The sequence below is a fragment of the Phacochoerus africanus genome, chromosome 2, assembly GCF_016906955.1.
Source record: "Phacochoerus africanus isolate WHEZ1 chromosome 2, ROS_Pafr_v1, whole genome shotgun sequence".
NCBI classification, from domain to species: domain Eukaryota; kingdom Metazoa; phylum Chordata; class Mammalia; order Artiodactyla; family Suidae; genus Phacochoerus; species Phacochoerus africanus.
In genome coordinates this window covers 264,498,516-264,520,813 of record NC_062545.1, presented here as the reverse complement: position 1 = coordinate 264,520,813, position 22,298 = coordinate 264,498,516, and the positions used below count along the sequence as shown (strand labels likewise).

General features: G+C 40.1%; 1 protein-coding gene across 1 annotated transcript; it reads left to right on the top strand.

The window, feature by feature from the left end:
- The first annotated feature begins 18,806 nt into the window (after positions 1-18,806).
- LOC125121354 (olfactory receptor 1L8-like) lies at positions 18,807-19,930 on the top strand. Its single transcript, XM_047769591.1, has one exon. It carries the CDS (start codon positions 18,813-18,815, stop codon positions 19,761-19,763), a length of 951 nt encoding a protein of 316 aa, XP_047625547.1. The 5' UTR covers positions 18,807-18,812; the 3' UTR covers positions 19,764-19,930.
- Positions 19,931-22,298: the final 2,368 nt, after the last annotated feature.

Sequence of the window (22,298 nt, the reverse complement as noted above, 5' to 3'; positions counted from 1 at the left end):
CTGCTGTGTAGCACTGGGGACTATATCTAGTCACTTATGATTGAGCATGATAATGTGAGAAAATAGCATGCATACATGTATGTGTAACTGGGTCACCATGATTTACAGTAGGAAAAAAATGTATTGTTGAAATTATTTTAAAAATAAGATAAAGAAAATTTTAAAAAATAACACAGGATACAGAAACTAGAAACAAGCAAACTAAAGAATGGTTACCAATAGAGGTGGGTCAGGAGTGGGACAGAAGGTTGGTAGATGAGCACCAGACAGATATTGATACATAATTTCAATCAGTTTATATATATTACAACCCATGAGTTCAAGTTGGTATCTTCAATTCTAGTTTGACACCATAGAGTTGGTTCTAGTCTCTCTTTTTCCATGTACATCTCACTTTTACCCCAGTGGGGAGTCAGTCCTTTTTTCAGAACATGTTTACTTATTTACTAAATCTTTGAATACATGTAATTTCAGAATCTTGAAATGAAACCACTGTTAATGACAAACTAACTTCACTTCAACAAATCTGCTTACCCAAAAATGTGTTTTTGTTACTCGGAGGGTAGTTTATAAACAAACTTCAGTGTTTGATAATAATTTCATTACTGTGTGTTCCCCTTAAGTCTGATTATGGTATTAACTCCAAATAGAGCTAGGCTCATTTTTTGTTTTATTCTATTGTGCTTTATTTTCTATAACCTTATTTTATTTTTTAGTGGTGCAAAACAACATAGTCAAAAACTATGCAAATAAATATACTCATCTTTCCATATTTTCTATACTATTCCCACCCCAACCCCTGTAGATAATCAGTCTCATTATTTTCAAATTGATTCCTTGTGTGTTTCTGCTTACTCAATGGGAAGATACATGAATTTATTAATTTCCCTTCTTTTTCATATAGGAAGTAACATGCTATAGATGCTTTTTTATGCATTGCTTTTTTCCATTTAATAGTATATCATGGAAAACCTTCCATATTGATTCATAGGTATATTTGTCATTATTTTTTCATAGCTGTGAAGTACTCAATTGTATTGATAGTCCATAGTTCCCTATTCAAGGCCTCGAATAAAATAGCAGTGATGAATGTACTAAATGTAACCCAATTGCATACCTCAAATGATTAAAATGGTAAATTTCATGTTGGGTAGAGCCATTATACCAAAATAAAATTTTTTAAGAAAAACAAGACATAATAAATTTCCACAATAAAATTTTTTAAGAAAAAAAAGACATAATAAAATGTTACTGCTTCTGAAAAGAATCCTAAGAGCCAATGTCACGTCTCTGTTTCTCAGGCTGCAGATGAAAGGGTTCAGCATGGGGGTGACCACTGTGTACATCACAGAAGCAATGATGTCTTTGTCATGGGATCAGCTTGATAAGGAAAAGTACACTGTCATAATTATCCCATAGAATAGAGACACCTCAGACAGGTGGGAGCCACAGGTGGACAAGGCTTTGCAGATCCCTTTAATAGAGGGGACCCTCAGGATGGAGACCCCAATGTGGCCATAAGAGACCTGGATGCTACTAAATGAGAAAGTGACAAATGCAGCCCCTGAAGTGAATATGACCAGCTCCTTGAGAGAGGTGTCTGAGCAGGCAGCTTGAGTAGGTTGGGGAGGATACAGAAAAAGTGGGGGATGATGTTGTCAGCACAGAAGGACCCCCCCCGGGGGGACCAGCAGGAAGATGTGAAGAAGGGCACAAGCACAGGAAAGCATCCAAGGGAAAGCCACCAGCAGAGAACACAGTCCTTCTCTCATGATGCTGGTGTAGTAGAGAGGGTGACAGATGGCCATGCATCTGCCATAGGCCATCACCACGAGGAGGAGATTATCAACGTAACCAAAAAACATATAAAGATACACCTGTGAGATACACTCTGGATAAGAGATGGATATTTTCTGTGTCTGCATGTTCATCAGCATCTTAGGGAGAGTGACCGATGATAAGGAGACATCTGTGAAGGCCCAGTGGCTGAGGAAGAAGTACAGGGGGGTGTGAAGGTGAGGGTCCCGCCTGATGAGCAGGATGATGAGCAACCTTCCAGCACTGTGGCCAGGTACATGCCCAAGGATAGGACAAAGAACATGTCCTGCTGCTCTGGCCAGATGTGGAGCCCCAAGAGGAGGAACTCAGACACACAGCTCTGGTTATCTCTCCTCATGCTGCTTTTCCCTCTTTGGGAAATGAGAAATGGGAAATGCCTGGAACTTAGAAGTACTAAGCATAACAGTTACCACATGGTCACATGGTTTCTCAGAGTGACTGTGTCAGTGTACAGACAGGTTTCACTGCACTGCACTTACACACTAATGCCTCATCCAGTCTGGTGACAGCAATAAAATGTGATTTGTCTGAACACTGACACAGTCATGTGGAGAAAGTACATGACTTCAATCAAACCCTCTGTGGAAATAAGGAACCGCTCATTCTTTCTTTTACATAGTGGAGACACTATGATAGACAGTAGGGAGAGATTAATAAATAAGACACATTCCCTTCCACAACTTTACCATCAGGCTGCTTATGTGCTTGTATCTGTCTTACACAACCAGTCATGCATGTATGCATGCACACACATGCACAAACACACACACAAACACACACACACACACACACCACTTAAAGCATTATTGGGAAAATTTCTATACCATGTGCAAAATAAAGTGATCAATGCATAACTCATTTATCATCATTAAGTTGACTACAAGAAAGGAAGAAAAAAAAAGAAAGAAAAGAAAGAAAGGAAAGAAAGGGAAGAAGGAAGGAAGAAAGGGTCAAACATTGTAACAGTCCCCCCAAAATTAAACACAGAATTACCATATGATTCAGGTTATATAACTAAAAGATTTGGAATGGGGGTCTAAGAGTTATTTATACAGCCATGTTCAAAACAGCATTATGCACAATAGCCAAAAGATGGAAACACCCTATGTCCTTCAACAAATAAATACATAAGTAAAGTGTATACTATGCATACAATGGAATATCACCAACCTTAAAAAGGAAATAGGTCCCACTGGTTTATTTTTGCTCTTATTTCTATTGCTTTGGGAGACTGACCTGAGAAAATATTCATGATGTTGATATCAGAGAGTGTTTTGCCTATGGTCTCTTCCAGGTGTTTGATGGTGTCCTGTCTTATATTTGTCTTTCAGTGATTTTGAGTTTATTTGTGTGCATTGTGTGAGGGTGTGTTCTAGTTTCATTGCTTTGCATGCAGCTGTCCAGGTTTCCCAGCAATGCTTGCTGAATAGACTTTTTGTCCCATTTTATGTTCTTGCCTCCATTGTCAAAGATTAATTGACCATAGGTGTCAGGGTTTCTTTCCGGGTTCTCTCATCTGTTCCATTGGTCTGTCTGTCTGTTTTGATCCCAGTACCACACTGTTTTGATGACTGTGGCTTTGTACTATTTTTTTAAGACTGGGAGAGTTATGAGGCCTGCTTAGTTTTTGCTTCTCAGGATTGCTTTGGCAATTCTGGGTCTTTTGTTGTTCCATATAAATGTTTGGATTGTTCTCATTCTGTAAAAAATGTCCTGGGTAATTTGATAGGGATTGCATTGAATCTGTAGATTGCTTTGTGTAGTATGGCCATTTTTACAATATTGATTTTTCCAATCCAGGAACATGGAATATCTTTCTTAAAAGAGACACATGCACCCGCATGTTCATTGCAGCACTATTCACAATAGCCAAGATATTGAAATCACACAAATGTCCATCGACAGAGGATTGGATTAGGAAGATGTGTTCTATATACACAATGGAATACTACTCAGCCATAAAAAAGAATGACATAATGCCATTTGCAGCAAAACGGATGGAACTAGAGACTCTCATACTGAGTGAAATAAGTCAGAACGAGAAATACAAATACCATATGATATCACTTATAACTGGAATCTAATTTCCAGCACAAATGAACATCTCCTCAGAAAAGAAAATCATGGACTTGGAAAATAGACTTGTGACTGCCTGATGGGAGAGGGAGGGAGGGAGGGGGAGGGATCAGGAGCTTGGGCTTATCAGACACAACTTAGAATAGATTTACAAGGAGATTCTGCTGAGTAGCATTGAGAACTATGTCTAGATACTCATATTGTAAAAGAACAAAAGATGGGGAAAAAATATATACATGTAAGGATAACTTGATCCCCTTGCTGTACAGTGGGAATAAAATAAATAAATAAATTACAAAAAAGGAAATAAATCCTGACACAGCCACAACATGAATGAACCTTGAAGACATTATGCCAAGTAAAATCATGAAGACTTATGGTATTTCTTATGCAAATACCGTAAGAATCAATTTAAGTGAGATGGATTAACAGTCAAGTTAATAGAGACAAAAAATGGAAATTGTGACTGCCAGGGAATCTGGGGGAAGGAAAATGAGTACCTATTGTTCAGCAGGTATAGAGATGCCATTTGGGAAGATTAAAAATTCTGGGGAGAGGGGAAAAGATGGTGGAAGAGTAGGGGGACACACTCGCCCTCTGCCACAAACACAACAAAAAAAGCACATCTATGGGATAAATGACTCACACAGAACAGCAACCAATCGCTGGCAGAAGACCCTAAACTCCAATAATGGCAAGAAGTTCATGACATTACTAGGTAAAACAAGAGAAAAAGGAAAGTGAGAGAAGGTGAATCTGAGCTGGACAGGTGCTCCCAAAAGGGAACCGTGGAGGAGAAAGGGATCCTGTACCCTCCTGGAAAGACACCTACTTGACAGAAATATCAAATGAACAGGAGGAATCTCCAGATGCAGAGAAGAGTGTAGCAGTAAGTTGGAGTTCTGAAAAGCAGATCAAAAACCGAATGGATCATCTGAACTACGGGCACAGTCACCAAAAATTGAGACGCCTGGGTGGGGGCTGGGCACCGAGTTCTCGGCTCCAGAGGTTAGTCCCCAGGGGGGCGGGGTGGAATGGAGACTACTTGGGAGGTCTAAAAACCGGTCTTTCAAGTTTGAGGGGCAGAGACTGCCTGGGAGACTAGAAAGCAAAGCTGTCCCAGGGGAAAGGAGCAATATTCTAGGGGTGGGAAAGTGGAAAGCCACATCAGAGGGAACCTGGGAGAAGAGCCTGGTCTATGCCTGTGTTGGGGAGGGGAGAGAAGAAGGGGTGGGTCCCCATAGAATACTCCCCATGCCACAGCAAGCTTACTGGCCCACTAGCTATCAGAAAGCTGTGCTTCCCAGTGCATCCCCTCCTCCCACCACCATCACCCCCTATGCACTCACCAGACCTGGGGCTGCCTGCCATCCGGGAGGGCTGGCCTCAACAATTGCCTGAAGCCTACCACCGCAGGGTCTGTCCCTGAACAGGCCAGCTTGACCTTTGGAGGGGATACACCCTCGCAGAGCAGCATCAAACACCATCAGCCCCCAAGAAAAAGCCTGCAGCCCAGAAAAGCTAGAACAAGCCTGGCCTGGCTGTGAAAAGATCTGCCTATTTCTCTGACAGTCTTTCCGAGTCAGGCTGCCCTAGGGAGGAGCCTCCTGGGTTTTCAGCGGCCCAGCTAGCCATCCCACCTCTTGGGGGAGCCACACTCTTGCAGAACAGCTGCATAGAACTGCCAGCTCCAGGCAGGACACCCTGCAGCCCAGAAAAGCTACAACAAGCCTGGCTGGGCTGTGAAAAGATCTGCCTAATTCTTGGACAGTCTTTCTGAGTCAGGCTGCCCTGGGGAGGAGCCTCTTGGATTGGCAGTGGCCCAGCTAGCCACCCAAGCCCTCAGGGGGTGCCGAGCTCTCGCAGAACAGCTGCATAGGACTGCCAGCTCCAGGCAGGACCCCCTGAAGCCCAGAAAAGCTACAACAAGCATGGCCAGGCCATGAAAAGATCTGCCTAATTCTCACACAGTCTTCCTGAGTTGGTCTGCCTTGGGGAACAGCCTCCTGGGTTTTCAGTGGCCCAGCTAGCTGCTACAGCCCTCAGGGGGGAGCCACACTCTTGCAGAAAATCTGCAAAGGACTGCCAGCTCTCTGCAGGACCCCCTGTAGCCCAGAAAAGCTACAACAGGCTTGGCCAGACTGTGAAAAGATCTGCCTATATTCTCAGACTGTCCTTCTGAGTTGGGCTGCCCTAGAGAAGAGCCTCTTGGGTTCTCAGTGACCCAGATAGCTGCTCCAGCTCCCAGGGGGTGCTGTACTCCTGAGGAACAGCTGCCCAACACCGCCAACCCCCTGCAAGAACCCCACAGCCTAAAAACACCAGAGCAAGCTCTGCCTGACTGAGTCAAAACTGCTACCATCCTGATGTGGACCTCCCAGTCCTGTCTGCCCTCAGGAAGTCCTCCTTTGCTTCAAAGAGACCCTGTTAGCCCCATCAACACTCCAGAAAAGACACAATGCCTCAAAAAACACTGACCAACAATGCCAGCCCTCAGGAAATATTCCACAGTAGTGACAAGGCAAACACTGCCTGATCACGGAGAGTACAACTCCCCCAGGAAAAAGAAAACAACAAGCAAGATGAAGAAGCTGAGAAACCACCCCCAGTCAAACCAACAGGAGAACTCACCTAAAGCACTCACAATGAAACAGACCTCTGCAGTCTGACAGACCTGGAGTTCAAAAGAGAAATAGTGAAAATACTGAAGGAATTAAGAGAATATATGAACTGCAATGCAGATACCCTCAGAAAGGAACTAGAAAATATAAGGAGGAGCAAAGACAAACTAGAACATTCATTTGCAGAGATACAAACTGAACTATGGGCAGGAAAAACCAGAAGGAATAATGCAGAAGAACAAATCAGTGATATGGAAGATAGAATAATGGAAATCACCCAATCAGGTCAGCAGACAGAAAACCAAATCAAAAAAAAGGAAAGCAATATGAGACCTATGGGATGATATAAAGCAGGCCAATCTATGCATTATAGGAATTCCAGAGGAGTAGACAAAGATAAGGGAATGGAAAATATACTTGAAGAAATTATCGCTGGAAACTTCCCAAATCTACAGGATACTGAGTTCAAGATACAGGAAGCACAGAGGGCCCCAAACAAATTGAACCCAAATAGACCCACACCAAGAAACATCAGAATAAAAATGGCAAAAGGTAGTGATAAAGAGAGGATCCTAAAGGCAGCAAAAGAAAAGCACAATGTTACCTACAAGGGAACCCCCATAAGAATATCAGCTGACTTCTCTACAGAAACACTACAAGCCAGGAGGGAATGGCAAGAGATATTGAAAGTGCTCAAAGGAAAAATTATGCAGCCTAGAATACTCTATCCAGCAAGAATATCATTTAAAATAGAAGGGGAAATAAAAATTTTTTCCAACAAACAAAAACTTAAAGAATACAGCAACACAAAACCCAGGCTAAAGAAATACTGAAAGGGCTTCTCTAAACCAAAAAGAAAGGAAGGAAAGGGAAGAAAAAAGAAAAAAAAAAAGAAGAGGAAGAACTAGGACTGGGTAAACCACAATCAGAGAGCAGTCACTCAAATAAGCCAGCATACAGATTTAATCATGAACATGCTTCAAACAAAATAAAATTAAAAATAAAAAAAAGAGTCATCAAAATCATAAAATGTGGGCAAGGGATGTTAGGAAATGAATAACCCTTTTTGTTTGTTTGTTTGTATATTTCTCTTCTTAATTTAATGTAGTAATGAAGTGTTTGAATCTACAGGATCATCAGGCTAAAACACACAATTATGGGAAGGGGTTAGCATACTTAAAAAACAGGGCAACCACAAGCCAAAACCAAATATTGCATTCACAAAAAAATTTAAAAAAACACTCAAGTAGATAATACCTGGAGACAATTCAACCAAAAAAAAAAAAAAGGCAGAAAAAGAAAGTAAGAATGGAAAACCATAGAATCAACCAGAACACGAGCTTCAAAATGGCAATAAACAATCATCTATCAATTCTCACCTTAAATGTCAATGGACTGAATGCCCCAATCAAAAGACACAGAGTGGCTGAGTGGATAAAAAGACAAAAACCTTCAATATGCTGCCTACAAGAAACTCACCTTAGGACAAAAATACACATAGATTGAAAGGAAAGGGCGGGGAAAAATATTTCACACCAGTTGACATGACACAAAAGCAGGAGTCGCAACGCTCATATCAGACAAAAGAGACTTTAAAACAAAAGACATAAAGACAGACAAAGAAGGACACTACTTAATGATTAAGGGATCCATCCAAGGAGAGGATGTTACCATCGTCAACATATATGCCCCAAATACAGGAGCACCCAGATACATACAATAAATATTAACAGACATAAAGGGAGATATGGATGAGAATACAATCATAGTAGGAGACCTTAATACCCCCCTCACATCAATGGAAACATCCTCTAGACAGAAAACCAATAAAGCAACAGAGATCCTAAAGGAAACAATAGAAAAGTTAGACTTCATTGATATCTTCAGGACACTACATCCAAAAAAATCAGAAGACACATTCTTCTCAAATGCTCATGGAACATTCTCAAGAATCGACCACATATTGGGACACAAAGCTAACCTCAATACATTTAGGAGCATAGAAATTATCTCAAGTATCTTCTCTGACCACAACGCCATGAAATTAGAAATCAACCCTGGGAAAAGGAAAGAGAAAAACCTACTACATGGAGACTAAACAACATGCTACTAAAAAACCAATGGGGCAATGAGGAAATCAAGAAGGAAATTAAAAAATACCTTGAAACGAATGATAATGAAGACACAGCCTCTCAAAATCTATGGGATGCTGCAAAAGCAGTGCTCAGAGGGAAATTTATGGCAATACAGGCCTTTCTCCAAAAAGAAGCAAGATCCCAAATTGACAACTTAACCCTCCACCTAAATGAATTAGAAAAAGAAGAACAAAAAAGGCCTAAAGTCAGCAGAAGGAAGGAAATTATAAAGATCAAAGAAGAAATCCATAAAATAGAGACTCAAAAAACAATAGAGAAAATTAATGAAACCAAGAGCTGGTTATTTGAAAAAGTAAACAAAATGGACAAACCCCTGGCCAGACTCAATAAAATGAGGAGAGAAAGAACCCAAATAACCAAAATTATAAATGAAAAAGGAGAAATCACAACGGATACAGCAGAAATACAAAAAACCATAAGAGAATACTATGAACAACTATATGCCAACACATCTGACAATCTGGAAGAAATGGACAAGTTTCTAGAATCTTACAGCCTGCCAAAACTGAATCAAGAAGAAACAGACCAACTGAACAGACTGATCACTAGAAATGAAATGGAAGAGGTCATAAAATCACTCCCTACAAATAAAAGTCCAGGACCAGATGGCTTCACAGGTGAATTCTATCAAACATATAAAGAGGAACTGGGGCCCATCCTCCTTAAACTCTTTCAAAAGGTTGAAGAAGAAGGAATGCTCCCAAAGACATTCTATGATGCCACCATCACCCTCATTCCAAAACCAGACAGAGATACCACCAAAAAAGAAAACTATCGCCCAATATCATTGATGAATATAGATGCAAAAATTCTCAACAAAATCTTAGCCAACCAAATCCAACAACATACCAAAAAAATTATACACCATGACCAAGTAGGGTTCATCCCAGGTTCACAAGGATGGTTCAACATATGCAAATCAATCAATGTATACACCACATTAACAAAAAAAAAAGTCAAAAATTATATGATCATCTCAATAGACGCAGAAAAAGCATTTGACAAAGTCCAACATCCATTCATGATCAACACCCTCGCCAAACTGGGTTTAGAGAGAACATTCCGGAACATAATCAAAGCCATTTATGACAAACCCACAGCAAATATAATCCTCAATGGGGAAAAAGTGAAAGCCTTCTCACTCAAAACGGGAACAAGACAGGGATGCCCACTCTCACCACTGCTCTTCAACATAGTTTTGGAAGTCCTAGCCACAGCAATTAGACAATCAAAAGAAATAAAACGCATTCATATAGGAAGAGAGGAAATCAAACTGTCACTGTATGCAGATGACATGATACTATACAGAGAAAACCCTAAGGACTCAACCCCAAAACTACTTGAACTGATTCATAAATTCAGCAAAGTAGCAGGATGTAAGATTAACATTCAGAAGTCAGCTGCATTTCTCTATAACAGCAATGAAATATTAGAAAAGGAATAGAAAAATATGATACTTTTTAAAATTACACCTCACAAAATCAAATACCTCAGAATACACCTCACCAAGGAGGTAAAGGACCTATATGCCAAGAACTATAAAACTTTAATCAAAGAAATCAAAGAAGATATAAAGAAATGGAAAGATATTCCATGTTCCTGGACTGGAAAAATCAATATTGTAAAAATGGCCATACTACGCAAAGCAATCTACACATTCCATGCAATCCCTATCCAATTACCCAGGACATTTTTCACAGAACTAGAACAAACAATCCAAACATTTATATGGAACCACAAAAGACCCAGAATCGCCAAAGCAATACTGAGAAACAAAAACCAAACAGGAGGCATAACTCTCCCAGACTTCAAGAAATACTACAAAGCCACAGTCATCAAAACAGTGTGGGACTGGTATCAAAACAGACAGACAGACCAATGGAACAGAATAGAGAATCCGGAAAGAAACCCTGACACCTATGGTCAATTAATCTTTGACAATGGAGGCAAGAACATAAAATGGGACAAAAAGTCTATTCAGCAAGCATTGCTGGGAAACCTGGACAGCTGCATGCAAAGCCATGGGACTAGAACACACCCTCACACCATGCACAAAATAAACTCAAAATGGCTGAAAGACTTAAATATATGACAGGACACCATCAAACTCCTAGAAGAAAACATAGGCAAAACACTCTCTGACATCAACATCATGAATATTTTCTCAGGTCAGTCTCCCAAAGCAAGAGAAATTAGAGCAAAAATAAACCCATGGGACCTCATCCAACTGAAAAGCTTTTGCACAGCAAAGGAAACCAAAAAGAAAACAAAAAGACAACTTACAGAATGGGAGAAAATAGTTTCATATGATGCAACCGACAAGGGATTAATCTCTAGAATATATAAGCAACTTATACAACTCAACAGCCAAAAAGCCAATCAAGCAATGGAGAAATGGGCAAAAGACCTGAATAGACATTTCTCCAAGGAAGATATACACATGGCCAACAAACACATGAAAAAATGCTCAACATTGTTGATTATGAGAGAAATGCAAATCAAAACTACCAGGAGATATCACCTCACACCAGTCAGAATGGCCATCATTCATAAATCCACAAATAACAACTGCTGGAGGGGGTGTGGAGAAAAGGGAACCCTCCTGCTCTGTTGGTGGGAATGGAAACTGGCACAGCCATTATGCAGAACAGTTTGGAGATACCTTAGAAATCTATACATAGAACTTCCATATGACCCCACAATCCCACTCTTGGGCATCTATCCAGACAAATCTCTACTTAAAGGAGACACATGCACCCGCATGTTCTCTGCAGCACTATTCACAATAGCCAGGATATGGAAACAACCCAAATGTCCATCTACAGAGGATTGGATTAGGAAGATGTGGTATATATACACAATGGAATACTACTCAGCCATAAAAAAGAATGACATCATGCCATTTGCAGCAACATGGATGGAACTAGAGACTCTCATCCTGAGTGAAATGAGCCAGAAAGACAAAGACAAATACCATATGATATCACTTATAACTGGGATCTAATATCCAGCACAAATGAACATCTCCACAGAAAAGAAAATCATAGACTTGGAGAAAAGACTTGTGGCTGCCTGATGGGAGGGGGAGGGAGTGGGAGGGATCACGAGCTTGGGCTTATCAGACACACAACTTACAATAGATTTACAAGGAGATCCTGCTGAGTAGCATTGAGAACTTTGTCTAGATACTCATGTTGCAACAGAACAAAGGGTGAGGGAAAAAAATGTAATTGTAATGTATACATGTAAGGATAACTTGATCCCCTTGCTGTACAGTGGGAAAATTAAAAAAAATTAAATGAAAAAATAAAAAAAATAATAATCCACTTTAAAAAGTTTAGTGACCAAGAACACACAACAACTAAACAAAATTAGGGAAAACACATGAGCAAACTGAATTCAAAAATACATTAAAAGGATCATACACCATGATTAAGTGAGATTTATCCCTTTGGGCAAGGATAGTTCAACATGTGCATGTATTGTGCAAGTCAATACATATGGTACACCACAGTGATAGAAAAAATAAAAATCATATGATCAATAGATGCAGAAAAAGCATTTACAAAATAAAATAGACTTTCATGATAAAAACCTCAACATAATAAAATCCATTTATGACAAGCCCACAGCCAACTCAGTGGTGAAAGGTTGAAAGATTCTCTGAGATTAGGAACATAAAAGGATGCCCATTCTTACTCCTGCTTAATATATTACTAGAAGTCCTAGCAAAAGCAATTAGGGGAAAAAGCAAAACCAAATCAGAGCCTCATCCATGACCCACACCACAGCTCATGGAAACACCAGATCCCCAACCCACTGAGCAAGACCAGGGATCGAACCCACAACCCCATGGCTCCTAGTCAGATTCGCCTCCACTGCACCATGATGGGAACTCCTAATTCTATTTTAAATTGTCTCTTGAATGAATGGAAAGAAAAAGGCCCAGCGAAGAGGACGTGAAGGAGGCAGGTCTCAAACACAGGACTTTCTGTCTCCATAGTATTTCATCTTAATAAGTAGATTAAATATTAAAAATTAAACAAGGCTAAGGAAACAGGCACACGTGTGTTGTGTGAGACACTGATTTCTTCTGAGGACACTAGCAGAATGTGATTTATTTCCTATAACATTGTTGTGGGTGACATTCACCATAATATACAATAAACTCTATATAAAATTCAAAAATAAATTTTCTGTTTGATTTTAGTGCAAAGAGGAGTTGCTTTCCTCATTTAGCTGATGAAGAAACTGAGGCTCATAGACACTCAGTAACTTGATAAAAACAACCATGAAGGAAGGAGGCCAGCATTCCAATGGGTATCTCATTTCCTCCACATTAAACTTAAAAACAGTTTGAACCTGAACTCAGAAACACATATATTCTTTATTCCAAAGCTCCTTTCCTAAATACAACAATAGCCTTGGCCTGACCCTGTGCTTTAAACATACATAAACTAACATTAACCTCACCCCACATAGAAAAAAACCTTACCCACAAACCTCCCCAGACACTGCAAAGTGCATACACATCATTGACCAACCCCCACTGAATCCCCTGAAAATCACAACCCCCCCCCATATCAACTTAGGGCCTGCCTGATTCTGGAATATACCTCAGTCCACATTGGAATCCCCTAAAATGAAAATATTCACCCACACAAATATTTGTCCACCCTTGATAACCTATAGTCAAGGCAACTGAAGCATGCCTGTGAGACGCTGCCATGGGAATGAGAAGCTCTGAGATTCATCCCATATCTAAACAGGAAGCCTCAGGGATCCACCTGTCCCCTTGGAGTCAGCTGTGCTAACCGTGATTCCCATTCTGCTTTCTCTGCCTGGAGAGATCCCAGGACAAACTCCCCTGAGAGGTCATCACAACACAACACCCTCAGCCTAACAAGTGCCCCAAGAGGCCAGCAGAGCAGACCTGAAACTCCTGGGAAGCTGGCAGGGCTTCCACAACCAGGAGAGCCCTCCTCCCTGAGTCAGGGCATCTCTGCCTCCTGAGATATGGAGATGCAAAAAGAAGCAGCCTGCTGGGGACCAGGTGGCAGGAAAGAAATGGGGGGTCTTCGGACAGGGGAGGGATAAGTGTTATCTCTTTGGAGGAGGGCTTCAGCTCCTCCCTCCTTTCCTGCTTCTCTCCTTCCAGTCAGCCCCGGATTTCATGGGAGACACAGGAAGAAGCTGAGCTTTGGCTGAAAAGGAGATGTGAACCTGATGAGCGGATTGGTGCCCATCAGCTTCTGGGGAGGCTGGCAAGAAAAGAAAAGCAGCTGGACGAGGAGGTGAGCTTCAGTGAGCTGGCCACCCAGGGGCTCCCCAACTCAATTTGGCACCTCACTCTTTTGTCCCTGATACTTCAAATAGTTCATACATTGAGAAGTCGTAAGTCCACATAAAATTTCCATGTGTCATTTGGTTTTAAGAACATCCAGCTGGACTTCTAGGCCACCTGTACTATATGTTTTCATGGAAGCATAACCCATCAGTAGAAAAAAAGAAAAGAAAAAAATGCATATGGTATTCCTGGACTCTCACCCTGTGCTTTTAGAACTGTTCTTCCTGATTCTCAGCTCCAAAACCTTCCTCCTTTTTGCTACTTGTCCACATGGGTGCTCCTGACATCTTCCACCTGGAGCATCCATTCCCAATAATTCACCAAATCACCACTGAGTTTTGTATTCCACCTTCTCCAGGCAGCCCTTTCACAAATGACTCATCTTTGAATGTTGACCTGTGTGTGATAATCTGCTTTACAGACAGTTTGTTGTCCCTAGTTGTTCATAAAACATCAGGAATCAGCTTGGGAGCAGGTGATGGAGGACAAATCCAACCCCTCCTTTTCATCTTCAGTCCAGGGCAGTGTCCACTGCACGACCACAGCTCCACATACCAGACATGCCCTGGCCATGCACGGCCAATTATCTTTGCTTGATTTGGGCCAGTTAATCATGGACGTTCAAATGTTCAAATTCCACCATCTCTACAGCATAGAAAGATAGGTCACATCTCATGCAACTGCGAGGAGAGATCTGAACATGGAAGAAGAAAATCTTGTCAGTTAAGGGGAATGGAAGAGTAATTCATGTAGGAAATTAACAAAATGAGGAAAACAGAAGTTCTCGTGTGGCTCAGCAAAAACGAACCTGACTAGCATCCATGAGGATACAGCTTCAATTCCTGGCTTTGCTCAGTGGGTTAAGGATCTGGCCTTGCTGTGGTGTAGCTCACAGACAAGGCTTGGATCCCACATTGATGTGGCTGTGGGATAGGCTATCAGGTATAGTTCCAATTTGACCCCTAGCCTGGGAACCTCCATATGCCACAGGTGTGGACTACAAAGCAAAAAAAGAAAAAAAAGGGGGGGGGGAATTCCCATCTAGGTGCAGAGGAAACGAATCCGACTAGGAATCCTGAGGTTGCAGGTTCGATACCTGGCCTTGTTCAGTGCGTTAAGGATCTGACGTTGCCCAGAGCTGTGGTGTACGATGCAGACATGGCTCAGATCTGACATTGCTGTGGCTGTGGCTTAGCCTTAAAAATCAAAAAAAAAAAAGAAAGAAAGAAAGAAAACTCCTTATAAAATGTGTGAAAGAATATGCTGCCTCCAAACAATTATTTTTAAACACTTTGTTAACATACATATTTTACTGTAGAGATTTTGATGGTACTCAAGAATATATAAATAACCAATGTCTCAAAATGTTTGAAAATTTCTGTGTAATATGTAATTCATGAGGTATGGATGAATATGCTGGCTCTAAAAATTGATTTAAAGCACTTTAGGAGTTCCCGTCGTGGCACAGTGGTTAACGAATCTGACTGGTAACCATGAGGTTTCAGGCTCAATCCCTGGCCTTGCTCAGTGGGTTAAGGATCTGGCATTGCCTTGAGCTGTGGTGTAGGTTGTAGATGCGGCTTGGATCCCACATTGCTGTGGCTCTGGTGTAGGCTGGCAGCTACAGCTCTGATTTGACCCCTAGCCTGGGAACCTCCATATGCCATGGGAGTGGCCCTATAAAAGGCAAAAAAAAATTAAAATATAAAAAAATAAAGCACTTTAACTAGTGCAAGATCTGTTATTACAGAATTTTTTAAAGTGTCAAGAAACACTAGATAACTGGTGACAGAAAAAATACATGTGCATACACACACACACACAATATAAACATGATGTGTATATATATACATGTATATAATACATATCATATATATATGAAAGAAGAATTTTTAAAACATGATTTGAATAGTCACCAATGGATGCCCATCCAGTACACATATGATTTAGGACAGGGGATTAAAGGAAAAAAATTGACCAAAGAAGGGAGACATGCCCAGACTGAGGATGAGAGCATCCCATGAGCTAAGGTGGATGAACCTCTCATTTGGTGCCCAGACAAGGAAAGAAACACTATTGAACTAGATTCAACATCCCGGTTAGATTTGCCCTGCTGGTTATGTTGCCCAATGCTGATTTCCATCCAAGACAATGCAGTGATAAACCCTGGTGATATAAAAATAGAATTTGCTCTGATAAGGAATGAGTGTCTTATGACTTTGCTACCTAAAATACTTCCGTCTCCATGCCCCAGTCACCTCCATCCTCTTGTACTGCTTTCTTTTGTTAACAAACTCATTTGAGTAATAAATAAAAAATAAACAGTACTTCTAATTACTGTACCATAAATTAGGACTTCATAGTTCCCTTTTACAGGCAAAATAAGTAAAAGTTACTTATAGATCAGAAAATTACATATCCTATCTTATGGAAATGAAGCAATCTATTTCTGTATTATTTTCTCTATTGTTTCATTTGAAGTCATATGAACTCATATTTTAGAGAGTTAAGGGCAGTTTCTGAGTTAGAAAAGTGATTTGCATGGGAAAAAGAGGACAATGACATTAATTTTGTGAAACAAATTTTTTTCTTAAGTTTGAGACAGATTGTGGAAGTGAAAATTAAAATATAGTTTAAAATGCTACCTTAAGACTCTTGTAGTCTCAATTGCAAAGTTTGGCTTTTAGAGAAGCAGGAAAATGTGTGTTAGAGCCAAAAATAGGACTTCTTTGGCTGTGACCAGGATTTCCTCTTCCCACCTTGGGGACTAGAAAGTAGAGGGAGGAAAATTTCACTTTGGAGCCAAGTGTGACTTGTTTAGTTCAAGTCATAATTTATTGCACATACCTCAGGGACCTGAAAATAAAGAAACCCACTAGGAAGTGTTGATAATGGGCCACTCTGAAGGGCAAGTATTAAGCTAACTTTCCCGGTGAGGATTTTTTTCACTTCCACCTTTCCCAGATGCTTCTGATCATTCTATAAGGACATACTTAATTGTGTAATAGCTAAAAAGAAAAATTTCTGTGCACTAAAGCACAGTATTTGAGGGGCAGGAGAGTGAACCAAGGCCTATATGTGATTGGTGGAAAAATAACAAAAAGAAAAGTTGTTTTCTTATGCCGTTGAGTCACAGTATAACACTGCCCTTTTAGTGGATATCTGAGGCAAATCCTTTGGCCAATGATATAAAAACTTAAAACAACCTTCAACTTTATATTTCAGGCATCCACATCTCAAATTGGTGGTACGGTCATAATTTGTGAGACATTATAAGGTACAGTATTTAGATCTTAAAATGCCATTTTATTTGTATTCCTTAGCATAGTTTAGTAGTATATAAAAATATTCTCTCTTCATGAGTATTGTGCCTTTTCCTCTGAGGAAAAAGTCATAAAACCATGATACATGCTTAAAAATTTTTATACTTTAAAAAGGCTCAAGTTGATATTGTAGATTTCTATAATTGGTTTTAGTAAAATGATGGTAATATTTGATATCAGAAGAGCTCTTGCAATGATTAACCTAATTTATTAATAAATTTTGTTAGCATATTATTTTTCTTTAGTGATATAGTATGTTGAGCGACCAAATTGTATTTCATTTTCCAAATTGTATTTCATTTTAAAATTCAGAGAGTGATCTGAATAGTTATCTTGGAATTGGCATATAATAATCATTATGTATTTGTTTTTTGTTGAGGAAAATTCTTTTAGCTCTGAAGGTACTGGACTGTTTATATTACTTTTAAACCTGTTTTGAAAAATTACATTAAATGATTAAAAATGCAGGCCTCTATTTTAATTTTGTTAAATTAGTTGTTGAGTTTATAACAAACACATAAATTTATAGACTTCCATGCTTCCTTGACATTCTCTAAACCTCAAGAAAATAGCTGTTATCTATCACTTGCCTCAAAGGGTAACAGCATTAATAAAATTGAGTGCACATTAAACCAGTGCTTTCAAGTGTCAAATTAATACTAGATGATGAGTATTCAAATTCCTAAATCTGTCATTTCTTTTTAAGTGGATTGATGTTATTCTTTCACTCGTCTTGTGGCTTTGTAAGCAGTGTGAATATTCATGAGTAGATGAATGAAGGCAGAATGCAAGGGATGTATTATCAAGACAAACTTGATTTCAGAAACAAGAACCTTTCCTAATATTTTGAGTAGATTCATATATACCTTTTGAATCACTTTTTTCATTATGTTAATGATCTTGAGGGTTTTAGCATTCATTCTTCCATTAACAAACTTTTACTAAGAGCCTAATTTATACCAAATGTAGTAAGTGCAGAAATGAAAAATATACTGTCTCTAAGCATGTCTATAGTTTAATAAAGGACTCAAATGTGAAAAAAAATATATCCCAACCTGATATTCTATTCCATATTGGTTTGCTGATGATCTAGCTCCCAAAGTACAACATGAACTGCACAAAAGCAAAGATTTATCTGTGCTATGCTATGTTCTCAGCAGGGACTCAGAGCTTTCTCAGAATAGGAACTAAAAATCTTGAATCAGAGAGATCCACCCCTGACGGTCTCTAAAGGAAAACACCTCTCTGTCTCTCCAGCTCTCATCCCACATGACGCCCATGGATTTGGGAAGGAAGGACCACATCAAGCACCAGGAGGCTGACAAGATTTCCCTGCACAGCTGCTCTTTGTGACTAAATCGAGGAAACAAAGACGTGCTGGGTTCTCATGGTTTGGGGTGTGGAATTGGAGCATGTTTTCTAACAAAACTTCTTGGGTATAACTAGACCCATGTCAATGGAAAGAGTCAACCAAACCAGCAGTGTCTCTGAGTTCATCCTCCTGGGACTCTCCTCCAGGCCCGAGGACCAGAAGCCACTCTTTAGCCTCTTCCTCACCATATACCTGGTCACCATCACAGGAAACCTGCTCATCATCCTGGCCATCCACTCAGATCCCCAGCTCCAGACTCCCATGTATTTCTTCCTGACTTTCCTGTCTTTCACTGACATTTGCTTCACAACAACCATTGTCCCCAGGATGCTGGTGAACTTCCTGTCCCATAAGACCATCTCCTATGCTGGGTGTCTGACTCAGATGTATTTTATATATGCCTTGGGCAACACTGACAGTTGCCTTCTAGTAGTCATGGCCTTTGACCGCTATGTGGCCATCTGTGATCCCTTCCACTATGTCACCATCATGAGTCACCACCGCTGTGTCCTGATGGTGGCCCTCTCCTGCTCATTGCCTCACCTCCACTCACTGCTACACACACTTCTGCTGAATCAGCTCACCTTCTGTGACTCAAATATTATCCATCACTTTCTCTGTGACTTTAGCCCTCTAGTGAAATTGTCCTGTTCACCCACATCTGTCAATGAAATTGTAATGATGATAGAAGGATCTGTTTTTCTGGGGACCCCCTTTCTATGCATTGCTTTCTCTTACATACGAATCCTCACTGCAGTTCTCAAAATTCCCTCAGCTGCTGGCAAACGCAAAGCCTTCTCCACTTGTGGTTCTCATGTCACTGTGGTGACACTCTTTTATGGAAGCATCTTCTATGTCTATTTACAGCCTGTGTCCTCCTACACCGTCAGGGACCACATGGCAACAATTGTCTACACAGTTTTAACCTCCACATTAAATCCTTTTATCTATAGCCTGAGAAACAAAGACCTGAAACAGGGCCTGAGGAAGCTGGTGGGCAGGAGCAAATTCCAGGCAGCATCCCCTTGATTAACACACGATGGACGATTCTCTCCTGGAATCTGTTTCCTACTGGTTCTTGGTGAACAATCAAACTCTTGGAGGTTAGCCTCTTTGTCCCATGTGAGACAAGGCTGCCGCGGGCACTTACATCCATGGATGAGGACCCATCATTTTGCTCTGCTTCTGCTTAGATCATGATACACTCCCTCACTATTCCTCCTCTTTCCTAGGAAAAGTCATCACTTTCTCATCTTCCAAATACTGCTTTAAACTAATCTTTTTCCCAAAGATATTTCCTGAACACATTTCTTTCATGAAGACTAATGCCCCCAAATCCTTCATATTTCAGTATATTACTGGAAATAATTACTGAATGTTTAGCTTTGAATGTCTTTGCAACATTTGAAAGGGATAAGAGGAGAAGGAGTATATTTCAGAGAATTTTCAGTTAAAGGAATTTTTTTCTCTTTTTAGGGCCACATCTGCAGAATATGGATGTTCTCAGGCTAGGGGTCAAATCAGAGTTGTAACCACCAGCTTACACCCCAGCCACATCTATATGGGATCAGAGCCACATCTGTGACCTATACCATAGCTCACGGCAATGCTGGATCCCCAACCCACCAAGCAAGGCCACGGATGGAACCCACATCTTCATAGATCCTAGTGGGGTTCATTAATTGCTCAGCCACAAAGGGAACTCACCAAAGGTTTTTTATAATTCCTAATTTTTCTCTTTCAAAAAATTTTTCTTGGGAATTCCATGGTGGCTTAGCAGATTAAGCAGCTTAATAGATTACTCCAGTGTTGTCAGTGCTCTGCCTCTGGTTTTGAATCAGATTCAGTCCCTTGTCCTGGAAAATCTGCATGCCACAGGTGTGACCAGAAAAATTTTTTTTCTGGTTTAAAAATTGTTTTCACTTTTACTCCTAACTTTCTCTTCCTTCCTTATTATATTGCTATGGCTTCATTCCTTTTCATTTTTACTCCTTGCTCATTTATAACCATACAATTAAAAATTGCTGGAGTCCCCGGCATGGAGCAGCGGAAACAAAGCCAACTAGGAACCATGAGGCTGCCGATTGGATCCCTGGCCTCGCTCAGTGGGTTAAGGATCCAGTGTTGCCGTGAGCTATGGTGCAGGTCTCAGACATTTCTCAGATCTGGCATTACTGTGGCTGTGGCATAGGCCAGCAGCAACAGCTCTGATTAGACTCCTAGCCTGGGAACCTCCATGTGCCACAGGTGTGGCCCTAAAAAGACAAAAGACAAAATAAATAAATAAATAAAAATAATAATTGCTTATGACCAGAAAGAACAAGAACTAAGAAATTATCCACCCTATATCGGAGATGTTGAAATCTTCCTTCCTGTCATCCATCCCTGAAGTCACATGTTTAAAATATATCATTTAATACTTATTCTAGACACTCCAAATCTTTAAATACTCTAACTTGTAGAAACATTATAAAGGTGTATATTTTAATCAATCCCAACATTTTTTTAACTTTTTTTTTTTTTTTTTTTTTTGCTTTTTAGAGCCGCACCTGTAGCAATCCCTCCAGGCTAGGGATTGAATCAGAGCTGCAGCAATTGCAGGCCTACACCACAGCCACAGCAATGCAGGATCCAAGCCACCTCTGCGACCTACACCAGAGCTCACAGCAAAGCCAGATCCCTGACCCGCTGAACGAGGCCAGGGATCAAACCTGCATCCTCATGGATACTAGTCAGACTCATTTCTGCTGCACCATAATGGGAACTCCCCAGCTTTGTAACAAATAAAAACTAGCAAAAGAAATCTAAAATCTCAACAAGAAGAAATAAAGAAATTAATTATGATTAATTACATAGAATTAACAATTTAAAGCAGGCTGAAAAATAAAACAGATCTTTTTTAAAAATTCATTAAACAGAAAAATAAGATGTAGATCAAAGTATAAAAGTATGAATATTGATTTTTAGACTTTATGAAGATAGAGCTGTATAGTTACTGGAGTAAGAAAGGAAATGCAGAGGGGGAGAGAGAGGGAGAGAATTTTTACTTCTTTACACATATTTGGAATGTCTGAATTTTCTCAAATAAATATTTATAGCTCAAGGAATTTAAAACTACTAGTAAAGCATCATTTGAAACTATTTTCTCCCATTCTGTAAGTCGTCCTTTTGTTTTCTTTTTGGTTTCCTTTGCTATGCAAAAGCTTGTCAGTTTGATGAGGTCCCATGGGTTTATTTTTTGCTGTTATTTCTCTTGCTTTGGGAGACTGACCTGAGAAAATATTCATGATGTTGATGTCAGAGAGTGTTTTGCCTATGTTTTCTTCTAGGAGTTTGATGGTGTCCTGTCGTATATTTAAGTCTTTCAGCCATTTTGAGTTTATTTGTGTGCATGGTGTGAGGGTGTGTTCTAGTTTCATTGCTTTGCATGCAGCTGTCCAGGGTTCCCAGCAATGCTTGCTGAATAGACTTTCTTTTTCCCATTTTATGTTCTTGCCTCCCTTGTCGAAGATTAATTGACCACAGGTGTCAGGGTTTCTTTCCAGATTCTCTATTCTGTTCCAT